Source organism: Bos mutus, chromosome 11, assembly GCF_027580195.1.
Source record: "Bos mutus isolate GX-2022 chromosome 11, NWIPB_WYAK_1.1, whole genome shotgun sequence".
NCBI classification, from domain to species: domain Eukaryota; kingdom Metazoa; phylum Chordata; class Mammalia; order Artiodactyla; family Bovidae; genus Bos; species Bos mutus.
In genome coordinates this window covers 57,244,964-57,264,710 of record NC_091627.1, presented here as the reverse complement: position 1 = coordinate 57,264,710, position 19,747 = coordinate 57,244,964, and the positions used below count along the sequence as shown (strand labels likewise).

Sequence of the window (19,747 nt, the reverse complement as noted above, 5' to 3'; positions counted from 1 at the left end):
GGCATTGGGGGTGGGGGGTGGGTGGGGGAGGTGCGGTGTGTGTGTGGTGGAATAAATAAATAAAAGATTTTAAAGCATTGAGTACAAAGCAGGCACTAAAGGAGAAGTAGCTATTCCTGTTTAATCCAGCTCAAGGATCTAACAATTGAATCGGATGTGAACACCTTGCTCTGGCCAAGTTTACCACATAGTAAGGTTGTTAGTTTCCCTAATACCAGCCCAAATTCTCAGTCCCTCTCGGTGCCGAGCCTCCACCGGAGGGACGACTGCGAGGGGCCCGGCCCTCCCCCCTGACTCACTCGGGTAGGCGGGGAGGCTTCCAGCCTTTCACGTCGGGGACGGGGGCGGGGGCGAGGGCTGGGCTGGGGCCCGGGAGAAGAGGAGGGGAGGGCAGCAGAGACAGTGCCCAGAGCGAGCCAGCGGGGCGCAGACAGGCAAGTAGCGCTTGGGGTCTGACCAGCAGGCGCCTGAGTTCCCCCTGTAGGCTTCTGAGGGGCTCAGCCGGTCACGGGGCACCCTGCTCCCCCCTCTTTTCTTAGGGGTGCACCCGCGTGTCTAATCATCTCTCCTCCTTTCCCCTAAGGAGGGGCGGGAGGGAGCAGCCGTGCTAAAGGAATGTTTATTTTATTCCATTTGGGACCAACTGAGCATCTCTCACTGGGAGACCGGAGAGGGAGGAGAAATATGAGTTTGTTAAAAAGAAGTTTTAGTGTTTGGTTAGCAGATAATGTCAATAATAGCCTGTGTACTGTTAGAGTTCCAAGAGGCTTGAGACTCCTAAATTCTTTTAAAGGAACTGCTCTTTTGTTTTCTTGTTAGTTTGTTTCCTTGTTAGTTTGCAAAGCCTCCTCTGCCCTCCTCCGCGATGGGGCCACCTTTTTTTTCAGCCAGGTGAGGCTCCAGTGTAGCAAGAGAGCAGTGAGTTGGATTCATCCTTGTGCCCTTGGTCACTGCGGAGTCTAGAGCCCCAGAGCCACTCAGGTTCTGCACTGGTGCACACCGGAGTGGACCAGCCTTGCTAGGGCGGGGCTCCGGAAGGGCAACAATGGAAAGCCAAGCCCCAGGAGCGATCTGGGGTTTAACTTCCCATCTCTCTGCTAAATTGTGAACTGGGGGAGGAGGCAGGAGGATTGCTTCCAGAGATGCCCGGCACATGAACTGAGGTCCCGGGATAAATTCTCTGTTGGCCAGAGAAAGCCATCTAAGTTAATTGAGCATCTATTATTTGTTCAGTTGTTGCATAGTCGATCGGTTATGTCCGAATCTTTTGCGAATCCAAGGACTGCAGCCTGCCAGGCTTCTCTGTCCATGCTCCCAGGCAAGGATATTGGAGTGGATTGCCATTCCCTTCTCCAAGGGATCTTCCCGACCCAGGGATCCAACCTTCTTCTCCTGCAAGTCTCCTGCATTGCAGTCGGATTCTTTTACTACCGAGCCACCATCTCATTAATTACACCATCTCATTTAATCTGCTTGTTTATCTTCATGCCCATTTTACAGATAGGGCACAGGGAGGCTACAGAAAGTTAAGTCACTTGCAAGAGGAAGCAGTTGTGGTTCAGTCGTTCAGTCATATCTGACTCTGAGATTCCATGGACTGCAGCCTGCCAGGAAGACGAAGCAGAATCAATAGTAATCAAACTGTTCAGTCTTTCCATTACACCAGACCCTCTTCTTAAGGACCTGGAGACACTCAGGTACCAGCTAGAGTTTGTGTTCTTTGAAGAGAACATTTAACTTCTCATTTTGTTCCAGTCCAGAAATTCTAATGTGGATTGATTCTGTTCCACTGCCACTCCCTGGATGGGGCCCTGAAGGCTGAATCTTATCTCAGTCTAGTCTGTTGATTAGCCCTGGGCCAAGCCTGGCGGGTATCTTGGGGAGACGGGCCAGAGTCCTGGGCTAAAAGGCCCTTGACTTCCTCCTGGAGCGTGTACAGATTCTAGCTGCATCCTCCCATACAGATTTAGGAGGGCATGGAAGCTTCTTCCCTTGCTCTACCTGCCTCTCCCTGTGTGATCGTGGACCAGTCACTTGTGCTCTCAGGGTCCCCCTAGCCTCCTCTGGAAAGCAAACAAGCAAGTTGGACAGACTAGCTCCAGGGCCTTATGATGTATTGAAGGCAAGATGGCGTCTGGGTAGAGTCAGAACCATGATTATTTTTATTGCTGTCCCTCAGAGCGCCTGAGGCTGAGAATGTGTGATAGTCAACACCTGGTGAATGAGAAGCTGAGCAAGGGTCGACGTGAGAGGCAGCCAGCATGTGTGAGCGCGTGCTAAGTCATGCCCGTCTCTGTGCCACCCTGTGGACTGGAGCACACCAGGCTCCTCTGTCCATGGGATTCTCCAGGCAAGAATACTGAAGTGGGCTGCTATGCCCTCCTCTAGGGGATATTCCCGACCCCACATCTCTTATGTCTCCAGCATTGGCAAGTGCGTTCTTTACCACTAGCGCCACCTGGGAAGGCTTAGTGACCACAGGGCATTACAGACCCTTCATTATCCTAACTTGCACCCTTAGAATTACTATTGACTTGTTAGGAATTTGACCAGGGACCTAAGCACTCGGTTAAGAGAGATTCAGATCCAGTGCTTGTTCCCAATGTCTGCATGCATGCTAAGTCGCTTCAGTCGTGTCCCATTCTGTGGGACCCCATGGACTGTAGTCTGCCAGGCTCCTCTGTCTATGGAATTCTCCAGGCAAGAATACTGGAGTGGGTTGCCATGCTCTCCTCCAGGGGATCTTCCCTACCCAGGGATTGAACCCACATCTCTTTTGTCTCCTGCACTGATGGATGGGTTCGTTACCACTAGGGCCACTTAGGAAACCAGCATGCAGGACATCGCAAAGTCTGTGTCACCCACCTCTGCCATTCCCTGGGAACTGAGCTTCAACAACTACAACAAAAGTCAAATGTAGTCATTCAGGCAAGGAGAAAGACAAGCCAGGGAGGAGGAAAAAGTGATGCCGAGGCAGTGACTCCACCCAGGAAATGTGACTAATTCAGCTGAAGCCAGGGCCAGGCAGTCATGCCTGCCCCAGGCTGGTAAGCGGGGGAATGTGGCCAGTCTCGGCTTTCCTGTGGTTTTTCTTGCAGGCCCCAGACTCAGGGCTGCTAGCCCTGGCCTGCTGCCGCTGGCGGAGGCCACTGTGATGGGGAGGCTTGGAGCTGGGGTGGGTTTCCAGCCTCTGGGCAGTGGCGGGGCGGGTCTCTGAAGAGCCAGCCTGGTCGCAGTGTTGCTCTCCTCTGTCAGGCCCTGCCTGGCTGCCCAGCACAGTCCACCCCTTCCTGTGGAGGACGGACCTCAGCACTAGCTGGGGCTGGAGCCCAGGGGTGGGGCTGATGGGTGGGGCTACCTGGAGGAAGAGCTGAGGGAAGTGAGAGACTGAGGTGGGGCTGGAGGAGCCTGAAAAGCAGAAGTAGGAGGAAGCAGAGCTGCGCGGAACAGGTGAAAGTGGGGAGGAAGGCCGAGGGAGATGGGGTGTGGGGTGGGCTGGCCGGGACCCTCTTAGGTGGGCAGATGAGGGCAGACACAGAGACTCACATTTCTGGAAGCTGCTTTGTCCAGGACTGGTGTGCACCCTCCCCCAACACACACACAGACACTGCTGCCCTGTCCAGGCACTGGAGCCTTGTGGGTTCCCTGGGTGGGATAAGGGACGCCCGGACCAGGGATTGTCCTGGCTTGTGGAGAGGTGGTGTGTGATCTGCTACCAGAGGCCACCACACCGAGTGACCTGACCAGACTCCTGAAGGCCCTCAGCCAGCCCAGAGGTGCATTCAGCTTTGATGGTACTTGTTCCTAAGACGGGATGGTGGTGTGACAGCAGATGGGTGGGCTGGAATGGGGGAGGGGGCAGGCCTAGCATTTGAATTCAGACCAAACTATGCCTCAGGGTTCATTATTTTTGCAAACTTAAGAAGAACTCTGATGGGGATCTGGCCAGCTGCCTAGGGTAGGGTACGGGAAGGCAAAGGTGGAGCCCGGAAAGGGTGGATCAGTCACGTGCATGGTCAGTCTTGTCTGACTCTTTGCGACCCCATGGACTGTAGCCGGCCAGGCTCCTCTGTCCATGGGATTTTCCAAGCAAGAATACTGAAGTGGGTTGTCATTTCCTACTCCAGATGATCCTCCAAACCCAGGGATTGAACCCGCGTCTCTTGCATCTCCTGCATTGGCAGGCGGTTTCTTTACTGGCTGTGCCACCAGTTTGCACCTGGGAAAGGGTGGGAGTCCTGCTTGGTGTCTGGGGAGGGAGCACTGACTGAGGATCCCCAGGTGAGGCTTCTAGACCCTGCAGCTCCTGTGAAAGCCCAGGTTCTCAGCTGGGAATAGCTGGTGTCATCTCTAGTGTTGACACTCACCCCTGATTCTTTCTTGGGGAGTGGGGTAGGAGCTGTTGGCATTTCACACCTAAGGGCAAACGATGAAGGGACCTGTTGGGAATCAGTGGAATCGGAATCTGAGAAGGGTGCAGACAGCATCGAGCACCTGTCATCTTTACAGCTGACAGGCATTGCTGGAAAAGTCTGCATAATCAACTCCCCCACTCCCAGTGTGTCTTCAAAGGCCAGCTCCTTCCTAAGTCAGGACCTCGGGACAGCCAGCAGGGCACCCGTCCTCCCCTCCAACCCTGGCCCCTAATTTCTGCCTCCAGGGCTGCTCCTCCCTATTGAAATCCTGGGTTATCTCTTAGGCTCCATCTGGTCTAATCATTGGAGCTCAACAAGTGCAGTTAATCCTGAGTGCCTGCAGGCTACTGGGCACAGCCCAAGGTTCCAGGCAAAATATGGTTCCTTCCTGAAAGGCCTTTATAGTCGAGTCGGGGAGACGGCCAGGCCTGTAACTCAGCATGCTGTGGCGGAGTGGGAAAAACTAAAAGGTTTTAACATAAGAAGTATAGAAGCGGCTCCCCTGTGAGGTGGTGAGTTCCCCACCAGGAAAGGTATTCAAGAAGAAATGGTGAGGGATGTAGGGATTTCTGTGCCGTGCTCATGTCTGGGTGTGTGTTGGGAGGCAGATCTGGAGTGTGTGTGTGTGTGTGTGTGTGTGTGTGTTAGTCTTTCAGTTGTGTCCGACTCTTTGTGACCCCATGGACTGTAGTGCGCCAGGCTTCTCCGTCCATGGAATTCTCCAGATGAGAATACTAGAGTGGGTAGCCATTTCCTTCTCCAGGGGATCTACTGGATCCAGGGATCGAACCTGGGTGTCCTGCATTGCAGGCAGATTCTTTACTATCTGAGCCACAAGGAAACCCGAGTATTAAATAAAGCTCCTTCTAATGCTGACATCTGATTCTGTGATGTTCCGCACCTAGGGGAAGTTTTATGTGGTCTCCTGGAAGTGACGGTTTCCTGCTTCACAGCCCATCCTCTAGAGACCATGAGACTTGTGGGTTGTTCTTCATTTCTGGGCCCCTTCCCAATGCCGAGTTCCCAGCATAGACCTAGAATGGAACTGAATAGACCTTGTCATGGGCTGCTTGAGGAATGCAGAAGTGCCGGGCGTGTCCCCTGCTCTACCTGAGACACGGAGCTATCAGGTCATACTCTAAGACAGCCTGTGAGCGGGAAGAAGATGAGAACTCCCAGAGAAGGACAAAGCCGCCAAATGAGAGCTGAGGCTTGAAATGGGTCTGGATGAGTGGCAGGGCTTTGATGGTCCTCAGGGTTGAGGTTGGCACTAAGGAAGCTGAGGGGCTGTGGGCTTGGGCAGAGGGGTTGTGGGGAGAGGACGAGTGACAGGCCAGTGTCAGTGGGCGCTTGGTGGGGGCCAGGGAGCAGCGTTAGAGTCACCTGGAACTTCTCTGGCACTGATACTCCAGCTCCACCCTGGAGAGTCTGGTTTTAACTGGCCTGGACATGGGGATTTAAAAAAAAACCAAAAAACCCAGGTGACTCTAATATGCAGACAGATAGAGATGCTGTTCTGGACACAGTTAACTGGCAGAATGAGAACCACCTAGGACATAGTTCAAATGCCGATGGAATCAAGACCCATGGAATCAAGTCTCCAGGCCTGGGCTTCGAAGTTTTTGTAAGATCCTAACATAGTTCTTCTGCAATGCAGGAGCTGCAAGAGACATGGGTTCAATCCCTGGGTGGGGAGGATCCCCTGGAGGAGGGCATGGCAACCCACTCCAGTATTCTTGCCTGGAGAATCCCATGGACAGAGAAGCCTGGTGTGCTACCATCCATGGGGTCGCAGAGAGTCAAATGTGAATGAAGTGACTTAGCACACGCACTCGAAACGTAATTCTAATGGGTGGCCAGGCTAGAAAGCCAGAGGGATGAGGGCAACCAGCCCCTCTCAACAAAATGCTGCGATGGCTCTCGGAGGCTGGCAGCCCCACATATGGTCTGCCTGCTATTGAGTTATGGCCTGAGCTCTTAGCTCAGGAACAACAACAACAAAAAATAGCTGGCAATGAGCACGCCATTTCTGTCCCTGAGCTCTACCCACCCTGGCTTGTGCTTGGGGGCGGCCACCTCACCGCTTGGGGCCTGAGTCACAGGCTGAGCTGTCTGTTGCAGGGGATGTGGGCACAGCATGTGACCCTTTGTGGGATTGAGAATCATTGACATTTCCTCCCCCAAACCTCCCCCTCACTGTCTGCCCCCCTCCCTTGGGGAAGTGTGATTCCAAAAATGTGCCTTTCATTTGTGTTTTGAGTAGGGCTTCCCCGGTGGCTCAGTGGTAAAGAATCTGTCTGCCAGTATAGGAGCCCCAGGAGACGTGGCTTCCATCTCTGGATGGGGAAGATGCCCTGGAGTAGGAAATGGCAACCCACTCCAGTATTCTTGCCTGGAGAATCCCCATGGACTGAGAAGCCTGGTGGGCTAGAGTCCATGGGGCTGCAGAGTTGGACACGACTCAGTATGCACATACTATGTTGTAAATTAGGAAAGAAAAGCAAAGTCATTACTCACATGGTATTTTACACCCATGGCCACTGCTCCTATTTCTTTTTTTTTCCTACTCAGACTCCACACCCTCTGCTCTCCCTAAAAGTTCTCTTTGTACTTCCTGCTTCCCCAGCCCCTCAAGAGTCTCCTAATGGTGACTTTCAGCCCTGAAATTCTCCAGGTCCTTCTCTTGCACCACTAGGGCTCCCTGTTCAGTCGCACAGCATAAATTGTGTGACGGTTCTTGACTGTGAGCTCTGCATTTTCAGTCAAAGAAATCCTCTAGAATTGGGCACATAGGAGAGTGAGTGAAGCTATAGCTACTGCAGTTGCTAATTTTTAAAAAGATAACATTTTTAAAATTTTTTGTTTATGTATTTATTGGCTACACTGGGTCCTTGTTGCTGCCTGCAGGTTTTCTCTAAGTTGCAGAGAGCTGGAGCTGCTCTCTAGTTGCGATGCGCGGGCTTCTCTTGTTACGGAGCATGGGTTCTGGGGCGCTCAGTAATGGTCCTCCTGGGCTTTAGAGCGCAGTCTCAGTAGTTGGGTCCCACAGCCTTTGTTGCCCTGCAACATGTGAGATCTCCCTAGTCCAGGGATCGAACGTGTGTCGCCTGCAATGGCCAGCGGACTCTCAACCACTGGACCACCAGGGAAATCCAGAAGACAGTATTTTTTAAAATGCTTGCCTTGAGCATTTTTTTTCCTGAAATAACTTTTGTCCAAAAAAGGTTGCTCTTACTGTCCTACAGAATAAAGATGATATTCATCATCCTGGTATTTGAGGGATGCTGGACATATAGAAGTGGTAGCTAATGCCTGGGAATGGAGGAAATTCCCTAGGTAGGGAGTTTAGAATTTGAGAAAGCGCTAAGTCTAATGTTAGCTGTAGGTTTTTCTGTGTTTTTTTTTTCTGGGATTTTTTTGTTCAATTTTGGTAGATGCCTTTTATTAGGCTAAGGACATTCCCTTCTGGAACTTCCCTGGCAGTCTAATTGTTAAGACTGTGCTCCCATTGCAGGGATAAAACGGGTTAAGACTGGGCTTCCCTTGTGGCTCAGCTGGTAAAGAATTCGCCTGCAATGCGGGAGACCTGGGTTCAATCCCTGAGTTGGGAAGATCCCCTGGAGAAGGGAAAGGCTACCCACTCCAGTAGTCTGGCTTGGAGAATTCCATGGACTTGGAATTCCATGACCCCATGGACAGTCCATGGGGTCGCAAGAGTTGGACATGACTGAGCAACTTGCCCTTTCACTTTCTTTCCCATTGTAGGGAGCATGCATTTGATGCCTGGCTGGGGAGCTAAGATCCCATGTGCCCCATGCTGCTAAGTCGCTTCAGTCGTGTCCGACTCTGTGTGACCCCAGAGACGGCAGCCCACCAGGCTCCCCCATCCCTGGGATTCTCCAGGCAAGAACACTGGAGTGGCTTGCCATTTCCTTCTCCAATGCATGAAAGTGAAAAGTGAAAGTGAAGTTGCTCAGGTTGTCTACTTGAAAGTTATACAATCGTGTCCGACTCTTAGCAACCCCATGGACTGCAGTCTACCAGGCTCCTCCGTCCATAGGATTTTCCAGGCAAGAGTACTGGAGTGGGGTGCCATTGCCTTTTCCCACGTGCCCCATAGCATGGCCAAAAAAAGAGGAAATTCCCTTCTATTTCTCTTTTGCTGAAAGCTTTTTTTAAATCAAAAATGGATGTAGAATTTTTCTAAGTGGTTTGTTTTTATCTATAGAGATGATTTTATGTTTGTTTATATGGCTTGTCAATCGGGTGGATTACATTGATTTTCAGATGTTAAACCAACTTTGCATTTCTGGAGTAAACCCTGTTTAGTCATAATGTTTCACCTTTCTATATATTTCTGAATTCTATGTGCTAAAATTTTGTCAGGTTTTTTCTTGTGTTCATGAGGGATCTTGGTCTAATTTCCTTTTCTATAATATTTTTATCTGATTTTGTTACATCAGGAAAATGGTGGCAGCATGGGATGGATTATGAAGGATTGGCATGCCTTCCTTAAGTTTTTGGTAGAATTTATCTGAACTTGAAATTTGGGGGTGGGTAGTTTTTAAGTACCATTTCAGTTTCTTTTGGGATTCCCTAATAGCTCAGTTGGTAAAGAATCTGCCTGCAATTCAGGAGACCCCCGTTCGATTCCTGGGTCGGGAAGATCCACTGGAGAAGGGATAGGCTACCCACTCCAGTATTCTTGGGCTTCCCTTGTGACTCAGCTGGTAAAGAATCCGCCTGCAACTCGGGAGACTTGGGTTCAATCCCTGGGTTGGGAAAAGCCCCTGGAGAAGGGAAAGGCTATCCACTCCAGTATTCTGGCCTGGAGAATTCCATGGGCTGTAAAGTCCATGGGGTCACAAAGAGTCGGACACGACTGAGTGACTTGCACTTTCACTTCCCGTTTCTTTAGTAGATATTAGAACCCTTCAAATAATCTATTTCTTCTTCTTTTTAAAAAAATGTTTATTATTTGGCTGTGCTGAGTCTTAGTTGCGGCATGTGGAATCTTTAGTTTTGCGTGTGGGATCTAGTTCCCTGACCAGGGATGGAACCCGGGCTCCCTGTATAGGCAGCACAGAGCCTCAGCCACTGGACCACCAGGGAAGTCCCTCTAATTCTTGTTGAGTGAACTTGCATAATTTGTATCCTTCAAAGACTGCCCATTTTGTGTAAGTTGTTGACTATATTGGCATAAAGTTTTTGTGATATTCTCTTTATCCTTTTAATACTTGTAGGATCTTTAGTGGTGTTCATCTCTCTTGTTTCTGTATTAGAAATTTGTGTCTTTTCTTTTACTTAATCAATTTGTCAAACGGGTCATCTTTTTTTTTGATGTTTCCAAAACCCAGCTTCATTGATTTTCTCTATTTTTTTGGCTTCCTATCCATTGACTTTAAGTCATTGATTTTAGACTTTTCAAATATAAGCCATTATTACTTAGAGAGGCATATCCCAGCCTCATGCAATGCCCAGAATTAGGACTCCTGTCTAGAAGCAGAAGAGGTCACAGCAAGGGGAAGACCCTGGCCCAAGGAGCCCAAGACCTGGCTTTCGCTAGCCACTCACAAGTCACTGTGTCACTTGGGACTTAGACTCTTTGAGCCTCAGTTTCTTTGCCTGAATAATGGAGAAATCTGCTTTTGGAGGTGAATTAGTTGAATAATGAAGCACTTGGCCTCTGGGAAGGACCTCCCCAGACCAACGTGAAGGCTGGTACTCATGACATTTGTAATCATAATGGCTTTGATTCTGTCTTTGCAGATCCAGAAACAGCATGTACTCACCCATCCCCCAGAGGTAGGCTGTGCGCCCCTTCCCCTTTCACCCTTCTCCTCTTCACTTCCAAGGGCAGCCCCTCCTCTCCCCCACACCGCAGTCCCCAGGCCTGCCCCAGGTCTCTCTGCTTGTCTCCACTGCATATGGGCCTCGGCCTTCACCAACCCGCTCCCCTCCCGCAGCGGCTCTCCGTTCCCACCGACCGTGAAGCTCCCTGGCCTGCACATATGGAGGGTGGAGAAGCTGAAGCCAGTGCCTGTGGCCCCTGAGAACTACGGCATTTTCTTCTCGGGAGACTCCTACCTGGTGCTGCACAATGGCCCGGAAGAGCTCTCCCACCTGCACCTGTGGATCGGTAAGGGAGGGAACTGGGAGGACTGGTGGGGGGTGGGGGTGGTGCTGGCCCAGGCAGGGGTCGGGGCTGGCCTAGGTCTCACCGGCAACCTCCCCCGACCCCAGGCCAGCAGTCATCCCGGGACGAGCAGGGGGGCTGCGCCATATTGGCCGTGCACCTCAACACCCTGCTCGGAGAGCGGCCTGTGCAGCACCGAGAGTCACAGAGCAATGAGTCCGACCTCTTCATGAGCTACTTTCCCCACGGCCTCAAGTACCAGGTCAGAACCCACTGCCCACGCCCTCTCCTGTGGCTTCTCCTTGAGCTCCTTCCCGCTAGTCGTGACCCTGCAAAAGGCGCAAGGCCACTCAGGGCTGGAGCCTCCTCCCACCCGGTTCCTGCTTGCCTGCTTTCCTTCCTGCCCAGTGGGAGGGGGCATGGGGTGCTGGTGGGAGGGGACGGGGGGGGCCCACTCAGGCTGGCCATCCGGGCTGCAGGAAGGCGGCGTGGAGTCGGCGTTTCACAAGACCTCCCCAGGAACCGCCCCAGCTGCCATCAAGAAACTCTACCAGGTGAAGGGCAAGAAGAACATTCGTGCCACTGAGCGGGTGCTGAGCTGGGACAGTTTCAACACAGGGGACTGCTTCATCCTGGACCTGGGCCAGGTAGGTGGGCAAGGCTGACTGAGCACCCACTCATGTTGCACTGTGTGTGTCTCTCTCTTTTTTATGCCTGTGCTGGATCTTAGCTGTGGCATCAGGGATCTAGTTCCCTGACCAGGAATCGAACCTGGGGCCCCCTGTTTTGGGAGCCTGGAGTCTTAACCATTGGACTGCCCAGGAAGTCACTGGGTTTTTTTTTTTTTCAGTCACACTGTGCACACAGCCTATAGGATCTTAGTTCCCCAACCAGGGATTGAAATGGGGGCCACAGCAGTGAAAGTGCTGAGTCCTAGGCACTGGACCACCGGGGAACTCCTTGGTGCTATTTTAAAGGGCAGGGACTAGGAAGCCAGAGCAGAGGGAAAGGGGCTGAGAAGCTGTAAGCCCATTCCAAGTGGGGTCACTGTGGCTGTTAGAAGACATCCCTGTATTTGTTTGGACAGAAACCTCCCTCTGCTGTCTAGTCTTGGCCTCTAACACTGAGTCTACTCTCTAGTGCTCCTGGAACCTTTGAAGCTCTGAGTTAGCTGCCTCCCATCCCATGCGTTAATCAGTTCATTCATCTCTTCCCTTGGTGAACCTATGGCCCCGCTCTGAGCCAGCATGTGTGCATGCTAAGTCGCTTCAGTCGTGTCCAACTCTTTGTGACCCCATGAAGGACCCCAGGCTCCTCTGTCCAAGGTATTCTCCAGGCAAGAATACTGGAGTTGGTTGCCATGCCCTTCTCCAGGGGATCTTCCTGACCCAAGGGTTGAACCCGCATCTCATATGTCTCCTGCATCGGCAGGCAGGTTCTTTACCACTAGCGCCACCTGGAGACCACAAGTTGCTGGCCCAGGGCAGGCAGCCAAGGCCAGGTCTATCACTGACTGTATTTTAACCCATGACAGGATGTGATGAGGGTCCTCTTAGGAGCAGTGGGATGGGCTGGGGGAGCTTATGGCAGTGAGGAGCCTTCTAGGCCAAGCCACTGCCCCAGGAAAGTGCCACTTGACTAGACTAGGGGAAACGCCATTCCAGGGGAAGGTGATGGGTGAGCTGAGGCACTGAGTGGGAGAAGGGCACAGACATGCCTGTCGACAGCCAGGAAGGAGGCAGCCTGACTTGGACACAGGGTGGGGACAGGACCAGTGGGAGTGGAAAGTGCTAAGAAGCTGCGACAGGGCAGGAGGAGATTGAGTCTTTGAGGGTCTGGACTGTACCTGTCGTGCTAAAGATTTGGAACAGGAAGAGGAACCTGGATGCTGTTTAGAAGGAGGACTGGAAGCATTGAGATGGAGGCAGGGGACCTTCTCAGTAGAGGTGATGAGGGCCATGCCTGGCGAGTGCGCAGAGGCATCTGACATTCTGGGCCCAGGGACTCCATTCACCTGTTCACCCATTCACCCTTTCATTCACTCATTCACCCAATTCATTCATGCAATAACTATTTATTCTGGGCCTAAAGATGTGCCTGTTTCTGTTTGGCACTGAGCATACAGCAGTGGGTCAGGTCATGCCAAACAAAACAAAACCCTCATGCCCTAATGAGGCTTACTTTCTAGTCAGGGAAAATACATTATAAATAAGATAAAGATGTTTCAATATATGACACAAGTGATGTGGAAAATAAAAGTCTGTGGGAGATGGGGGTGTGGGGCAGAGAAAGGCTCTCACAGAGACTGTCATTCCTGTCCCCAGAGGCCTTGCTTCCCTTGCTTTCTTGCTTGTCTTTGATCGTCTTGCCTCAGTTCTGCAGAGGACAGGATGCAAGTGGCTCTAACCGGAGCCTCCCCACTTCCTTCCAGAACATCTTTGCCTGGTGTGGTGCGAAGTCCAACATATTGGAGCGGAACAAGGCACGGGACCTGGCACTGGCCATCCGGGACAGCGAGCGGCAGGGCAAGGCCCACGTGGAGATCGTCACCGATGGGGAGGAGCCTGCCGACATGATCCAGGTTGAGAGACATGGGGGTAGCAGGAGGGTGGCCTCTGCTTGAGGCCACCGAAGGAGGCAGTGATCACAGCAGGAGGGCTGTAAGGGCATCTGGGGCCCTGCTTAGGGCTTGGCTGGTTCATCAGGTGCCTTGGTGGGACTCAGAGTCAAGTACCCCTTGGGATGAAGGGACTGGTATCCAGGGACCGAGCCCTCTCCAGCTCTGCCTGGTGCCTTTGTGCAGACATGGGTGTGGGGGTGGGAGTGAGGGGGTGGCCCTGGGCATGATAGGTGCCCAGGAATCCCTGGAAATGTGGCCTGCCCTTGTCCCTGCAGGTCTTGGGTCCCAAGCCCTCTCTGAAGGAGGGTAACCCTGAGGAAGACCTCACAGCTGACCGGACAAACGCACAGGCCGCGGCTCTGTATAAGGTGGGTGTCCCGGGCCTGCCCTGGGACCAGGCGGGGGTGTGATCTTGATGCCTGTGGGGCTGAGAGAAGAGGAGAGGAGAAAGCAGTGGGCAGGTGGGGCCAGGTCCCAGGGTGGTTTATCAGGGCGTGGAGTGAGGGGAGGATGGGAAGTGAACGGATGCTCGGCCCTCCTGGGGAGGTGAATGTCACTTCCCTTCCAGCCCATTCTTAGATATGGAGGTTTGAAACAAGCCGATGCTGAGCTTTACTTTGTTTTTTTTAATATCTATTTATTATTTATTTGGCTGCGTTGGGCCTTAGTTGCAGCCACAGTCTTCTTTCTAGTTGTGGCACTTGGGCTTAGTTGTCCCATGGCATCTGGGATCTTAGTTCCCTAACCAGGGGTCGAACCTGCATCCCCTGCATTGCACACTGAAAAGAAGTGTTAGTTGCTCAGTCATGTCCAACTCTTTGCAACCCCGTGGACTGTAGCCCACCAGGCTCCTCTGTCCATGGCATTCTCCAGGCAAGAACACTGGAGTGGGGAGCCATTCCCGTCTCCAGGGGATCTTCCAGACCCAGGGACTGAACCTGGGTCTTCTCCATTGCAGGCAGATTCTTTACTGTCTGAGCCACCAGGGAAGTCCCTGAACTGTACCTTTTTTGAATTCTTTGCATTTACTTGTTAATTTGGAGTCTAATAAATTAATTCAGGGGCTCTGGGAGGCGGTGATTGAGGCTGAAGTGGGGATGGGGGTTGTCTGGGATTTGCCTATCAGCTGTCAGTTCTTCCCCTACCTTCGGTCTGCTGTTCAGCCTGGGGTGGTGGGTAGGACCTCTACTGGAGGGACCTGCTCCTTGGTGGAGGTCAGAGCTTTGAACTGCGGGAAGGAGGGTGACACGGCACTGCCCACTCTCCCCCAGGTCTCTGACGCCACTGGACAGATGAACCTGACCAAGCTGGCTGATTCCAGCCCCTTCGCCCTCGAGCTGCTGATACCCGATGACTGCTTTGTGTTGGACAACGGACTCTGCGGCAAGATCTACATCTGGAAGGGTACGTGTAGCTTCTCCACACCAGCCTGAGGCCCCTGTGGTCACTCTAACCAGGAAGGCTTCCCACGAGAGGGCTCAGCCAGCCCATAGACACCTGGCTCAGCGAGCCTCCGTGGCTGATGGTTAATTCCTGGCAAGGGTTCTGCACCTTCAGCCCACCTCTGAATCATCTGAGGGCCCTGTTAAGACCCAGAGCGAACCACACCCCTGAGACTCTCATTCTCGAGGTCTGGGTTTCCCAGGTGGTGCTAGTGATAAAGAACCCACCTGGCAATGCAGGAGACATAAGAGACGCAGCTTCAATCCCTGGATAGGGACGATCCCTTGGAGGAGGGCAGGGTAACCCACTCCAGTGTTCTTGCCTGGAGAATTCTATGGACAGAGGAGCCTGACGGTCTACAGTCCATGGGATCGCGGAGAGTTGGACACTGAAGTGACTTAGCACGCATGAGACTTTGCAGGCTCTGGGAACCATCTCTCGGGTTCCCAGGTCTTGCTGCTGACTTTGTGTTGAGGACCACTTGCCACAGAGCTCTCCTAGGCCTCAGTGCCACTGGGACCCCAGCTTCTGCCTGTCTGCCTTGACTGTGACCAATTCTAGATATGAAATCTCACCTTATGCACTGGGTAGCAAACTGGTAGGGCCTCGTTTTCCAAGAGGTTGTATTGGCTAGAAATGAAACACCCTTGGGCAGAAGCCTGCTTGCTAGATCAGACTCTAAAAATATTGTAACAAAGCTCTGAGTCTGTGAGTAATTCTCTGTGCTTGTCTTTTCTTGTTCTTTTTTTCCCCCCCGCTGTGCTGGGTCTTTGTTGCTGCATGCCTTTCTCTAGTTGCGGTGAGCAGGGGCTTCCTCTTGGTTTGATGCTTGAGTTTCTCATTGTGGTGGCTTCTCTTGTGGAGCACAGGCTTTAGGTGGATAGGCTTCAGTAGTTGCAGCTTGTGCTTGTGGCGCATGGGTTTGCTCTGAGGCATATGGAACCTTCCCAGAGCAGGGATCAAACCTGTGTCCCCTGCATTGGCAGATGGATTCTCATCCACTGGAACACCAGGGAAGTTCTGTGTCTTTTCTTGTTCTTGAATGTGTCTCAACTGCCCAGATTATAAACCTCTTGAATGAAATCACATTGTCTCTAGTGCCTTGATGAGATAGCATTTGCTCAGTATAGCATTTGCTCAGTAAATATTTGTGACATGAACCAGGACCAGGAGAACTTTCCAGCTAGGAGGATGGAGAAGTGTTAGGTGTTGTAACTTGGCAGCTATTAGGCATCACACTCTTGCCTCAGGGAAGGACCAGGAGTGGCAAGCTACAAGGCAGGTTTCTAAGAGGTGAGGAGGATGGTGGTAGGGGGTGGGGAGGATTGTGTTGCTGGGGCTGTCTTTGCATGCCAGGCTTCCCTGTCCTTCACTGTCTCCAGAAGTTTGCTCAAACTGATGTCCATTGAGTCAGTGATACCATCTAACCATCTCATCCTCTTCCTGCCCTTAGTCTTTGCTAGCATCAGCGTCTTCTGATGAATCATCTCTTTGCATCAGGTGGCCAAAGTATTGGAGCTTTAGCTTCAGCATCATTCCTTCCAAAGAATATTCAGGGTTGATTTCCTTTAGGATTAACCAGTTTGATCTGGTTTGGAAGTGTCTTTAGCCCCAAGCAAAGAATGGAGAAACCAGTGGGAGAAACAGGAAACTTAGGAGCTGGGAAGAGAAGCATCAGGCAATCACAGAGGAAGGATACAGCACATTAATCTCAGATATATTGTGGCTAATTAGAGTTTTAATAGCCTGGCTGAAGAGCCAACCACAGTTGACAACATTGTTTCCTTGGAAAAATTCCTCCAGGTGGTGCAGGGTTTGGTTAAAGGCGAGAAGGGAGGGCACTGCTGTTCCTTTTTACTGACTCTCAGTTGGTATAACCATTAGGCTGATGTTGGCATCTAGCTTTATGGGAGTAAGATTGCAGTCAATCATGCCCTTTTTTTCTGTCCAATTTAATTTTGCAAGAAAGGCTTGATAACAGTACAGTTGACAGACTCAAAAGGCGGGGGGCCCTGGAGAGGGAGAGAGGGGCCTGAGTGTCTCATGCGAGGGCGACATTAGTTCTCCCTGAATATCCCTGGGGCCCTGGCCCGAGCAGAATGATGATTGGAGCGGGCAGAGGGCAGTTTTCATCTGGAGCTGTGAGTTGGGAGAGCCTGACTTCTCACTGAGCCCCCTCAGGGTATTCTTAGGACCAGGAGGCCAGCTATTCTGTGGGTGTGTGAGCTCAGTTGCTCAGTTATGCCTGGCTCTTTGTGACCCCATGGACTGTGTAGCCCACTGGGGTCCTCTGTCCATGGAATCTGGACCTCCTTAAATCTCCCGAGACAAATGGGATGCGGGCTAGAGAGGGTCCCTGCTCTTTTAAAATTTATCCTCCTTATGATCCAGGGCGCAAAGCTAATGAGAAGGAGCGGCAGGCGGCCCTCCAAGTGGCGGAGGACTTTATCACCCGCATGCGGTATGCCCCAAACACTCAGGTGAGGAGCCCTCCCTGTGCCAGCACACCCTCTTCCTAGACTCTTCCCTGGGCCCCTGCCCCTTGCTTGGACTGGACAAGAAGGGTGAGAAAGCCCCGGGCACAGTCAGGAGCAGTCAGGCCTCCCCTCCTGGAAACACCCAGTGGGAAGGCCCTTCTCAGTCCTTCAGAGTTTTACAGTACATGTTTTTTTTTTTTTTTTAAACTTGTTAATGTACTTTTTTAAAAAAGATTTTTTAAATTTGTTTTTAATTGGAGGATAATTGCTTTTCAGTGTTGTGTTGTTTCTGCCGTATGACAATGTGAATCAGCCCTAAGTATATGTTCCCGCTCTCTGGAATCTCCCTCCCACCCTCTGCCCTGCACCCCCCGCCCCCCGCCCCCACCCTGCACTCCTTCCTGCCCCTCTAGGTTGTCACAGAGCCCAGGCTGAGCTCCCTGGGTTATACAGTGACTTCCCACCAGCTATTTTTACACGTGGTAGTATATGTATGTCAATGCTACTCTCTCAATTTGTCCCAGCCTCTCCTGTCCCTGCTGTGTCCACAAGTCTGCTCTCTCTGTCTGCATCTCTGTTCCTGCTCTATAAATAGATTCATCAATATAATTTTTCTAGATTCCATATATGTGTTATTATACCACATTTGTTTTTCTCTGACTCACTTCACCCTGTATAACAGGCTCTAGTTTCATCCACCTCACTAGCACTGATTCAAATGCGTTCCCTTTCATGACTGAGTAATATTCCACAATCCGTGTTTTTTTCTAAGAGGATGATGGGCAGCGCTCCCCTGGGAGTCCAGCTAGCCGGACGTGCCTCTGGATGACTCATGTGGCTCCTCTGGGCCATGGATTCTAGCTAGTTCTGCCCTTCTCACTGTTTTCTCAGCCCATGTCCCTGTAATCTTTCTTGTCTCTTGGCTTACCTGGAAGAGCATCACTGGCTGGAAGGCCTGTGGACTCAGGCCTGGTGCCCAGCACCCTCCTCCCTGGCTCTGGAAGAGGCAGAGGTGGCAGCCTTGTGAGCCAGACTCTCCCCTGCCATCCCTACAGGTGGAGATTCTGCCCCAGGGCCGCGAGAGTGCCATCTTCAAGCAATTCTTCAAGGACTGGAAGTGAGGGTGGGCATCTCCCTGCCTCTACCTCCTACCCACTTGCTCCTCCTCTGACCTTCTGGTCAGTGCTGAGGTGCCCCTGCCCATGATCAATAAAGGAGACCAGTACTTTTCTTGCTGTTTGCCTGCATTGCCTGCCCTGGGCTAATACTCCCTGCCACACTAGTCACCCAGCTCTGCCCCATGCTGGGTGGAGTAGATGTGTTCTACGTGTGCTAAGTCACTTCAGTCGTGTATGACTCTGTGACCCCTATGGACTGTAGCCGACGAGGCTTCTCTGTCCATGGGATTCTCCAGACAAGAACACTGAAGTGTGTTGCCACTTCCTTCTCCAGGTCTTCCCAACCTAGGAATTGAACCTGCATCTCCTGTTGTCTCCTGCATTGGCAGGCCGGTTCTTTACAACTAGTGCCACCTGGTGGCAATTCCACAGCCTGTGAGAGGCCAGAGATGGCTTTGCAGAGGGGCCAGCTCCTGAAGGGGCCAGGTGCTCCCAGTGGGCCTGGCTGGCACTACTGCAAACCCAATAGGGAGATGGCATGGGGCCAGGGCTGGGATCACTTTCAGCCCGAGGTTCAGTCTCACATTCCCGACTGGGGGCAGGTTGTGGCAGCGGGTGAGCGCCTCCACCCAAGCTGGAATTTCCTCAGGTGCTCCAGTGAACCGCTCCAGGCAGCTTCCAAATGATGTATGTTCACCAAGCAAGAGCATAGCTCTTCACATCCATACAGGAGGTCAGCTTGTCATGTCCTAAGTACACTGCATGGGCTCAGGGCCACGTGGGGTCATGGGAATAGCACCAGACTAACGTCAAGGAGGGTTGTGGGTTCAGGTTCTCACCTGGCTCTCTTTGAGCCTGGGCAAGTTGCTTTTCCTCATCCAGGTCCTAGGGGTTTTTTGGGGGCGAGGCGGGGGCATGCTGCACAGCATGTGGGATCTTAGTTCTCTGACCAGGGATCGAACCCACACCCACCCCTCGCGATGGAAGTCTGCAGTCTTAACCACTGGACTACCAGGGAAGCTTCCCTAGTTCGTTCTCTTGTGTACTGGGGTGGTGACTGGAAGAGCAGAGAAACTAGGGGGCTAAATAGCGGGAGAATGGAGTAACCCCAAAACAGTCCCACCCTGGGGTGTGACCGCTGGGTAAGCCCGGACTGGACAAACCGGAGTCCTAGAGGCTTGGCAGGGCTGCAGCCGTCCTGACCCAGGGTCACTGCAGGCCCTCAGAGCTGTCTGGCTTTAAGCCCTGACACACTGCATCTTCCATCTGAAACAGAGTGGTGGTGGTAGTAGTAGTGTTAGTCACTCAGTCGTGCCCGACTCTTTGGGACCCCATGGACTGCAGTCCACCGGGTTCCTCTGCCCATAGAATTCTCCAAGCTAGAATACTGGAGTGGGTTGCCATTTCCTTCTCCAGGGAATCTTCTTGACCCAGGAATCGAACCTGGGACTCCTGTATTGCAGGCAGATTCTTTACCATCTGAGCCACCAGGGAAGCCTATCCCAACCAGAAATTCTGATCAATTTCATCTTAGTGGT

General features: G+C 52.1%; 1 protein-coding gene across 2 annotated transcripts; it reads left to right on the top strand.

The window, feature by feature from the left end:
- Nucleotides 1–348: 348 nt before the first annotated feature.
- CAPG (capping actin protein, gelsolin like) lies at nt 349–18,321 on the top strand. Of its 2 annotated transcripts, none has more exons than XM_014476978.2 (10): nt 349–434; nt 10,185–10,220; nt 10,382–10,554; nt 10,659–10,813; nt 11,031–11,198; nt 12,983–13,132; nt 13,447–13,539; nt 14,443–14,575; nt 17,006–17,094; nt 18,147–18,321. In XM_014476978.2, the coding sequence occupies exons 2-10, from the start codon at nt 10,198–10,200 to the stop codon at nt 18,210–18,212; spliced, it is 1,050 nt and encodes a 349-aa protein (XP_014332464.2). In that variant the 5' UTR covers nt 349–434; nt 10,185–10,197; the 3' UTR covers nt 18,213–18,321. The 2 variants fall into 2 exon arrangements, with proteins under 2 accessions (XP_014332464.2, XP_005891739.2); XM_005891677.3 differs by lacking the exon at nt 349–434 and adding an exon at nt 3,120–3,450.
- The last annotated feature ends 1,426 nt before the right edge of the window (nt 18,322–19,747 follow it).

Coding starts and splice junctions, on each gene's coding strand:
- CAPG (XM_014476978.2), top strand. CDS start 10,198: ATGTACTCACCCATCCCCCAGAG. Junction 11,199..12,982: donor TCATCCTGGACCTGGGCCAG/GTAGGTGGGCAA, acceptor ACTTCCTTCCAG/AACATCTTTGCCTGGTGTGG. Junction 17,095..18,146: donor GGTATGCCCCAAACACTCAG/GTGAGGAGCCCT, acceptor CCATCCCTACAG/GTGGAGATTCTGCCCCAGGG.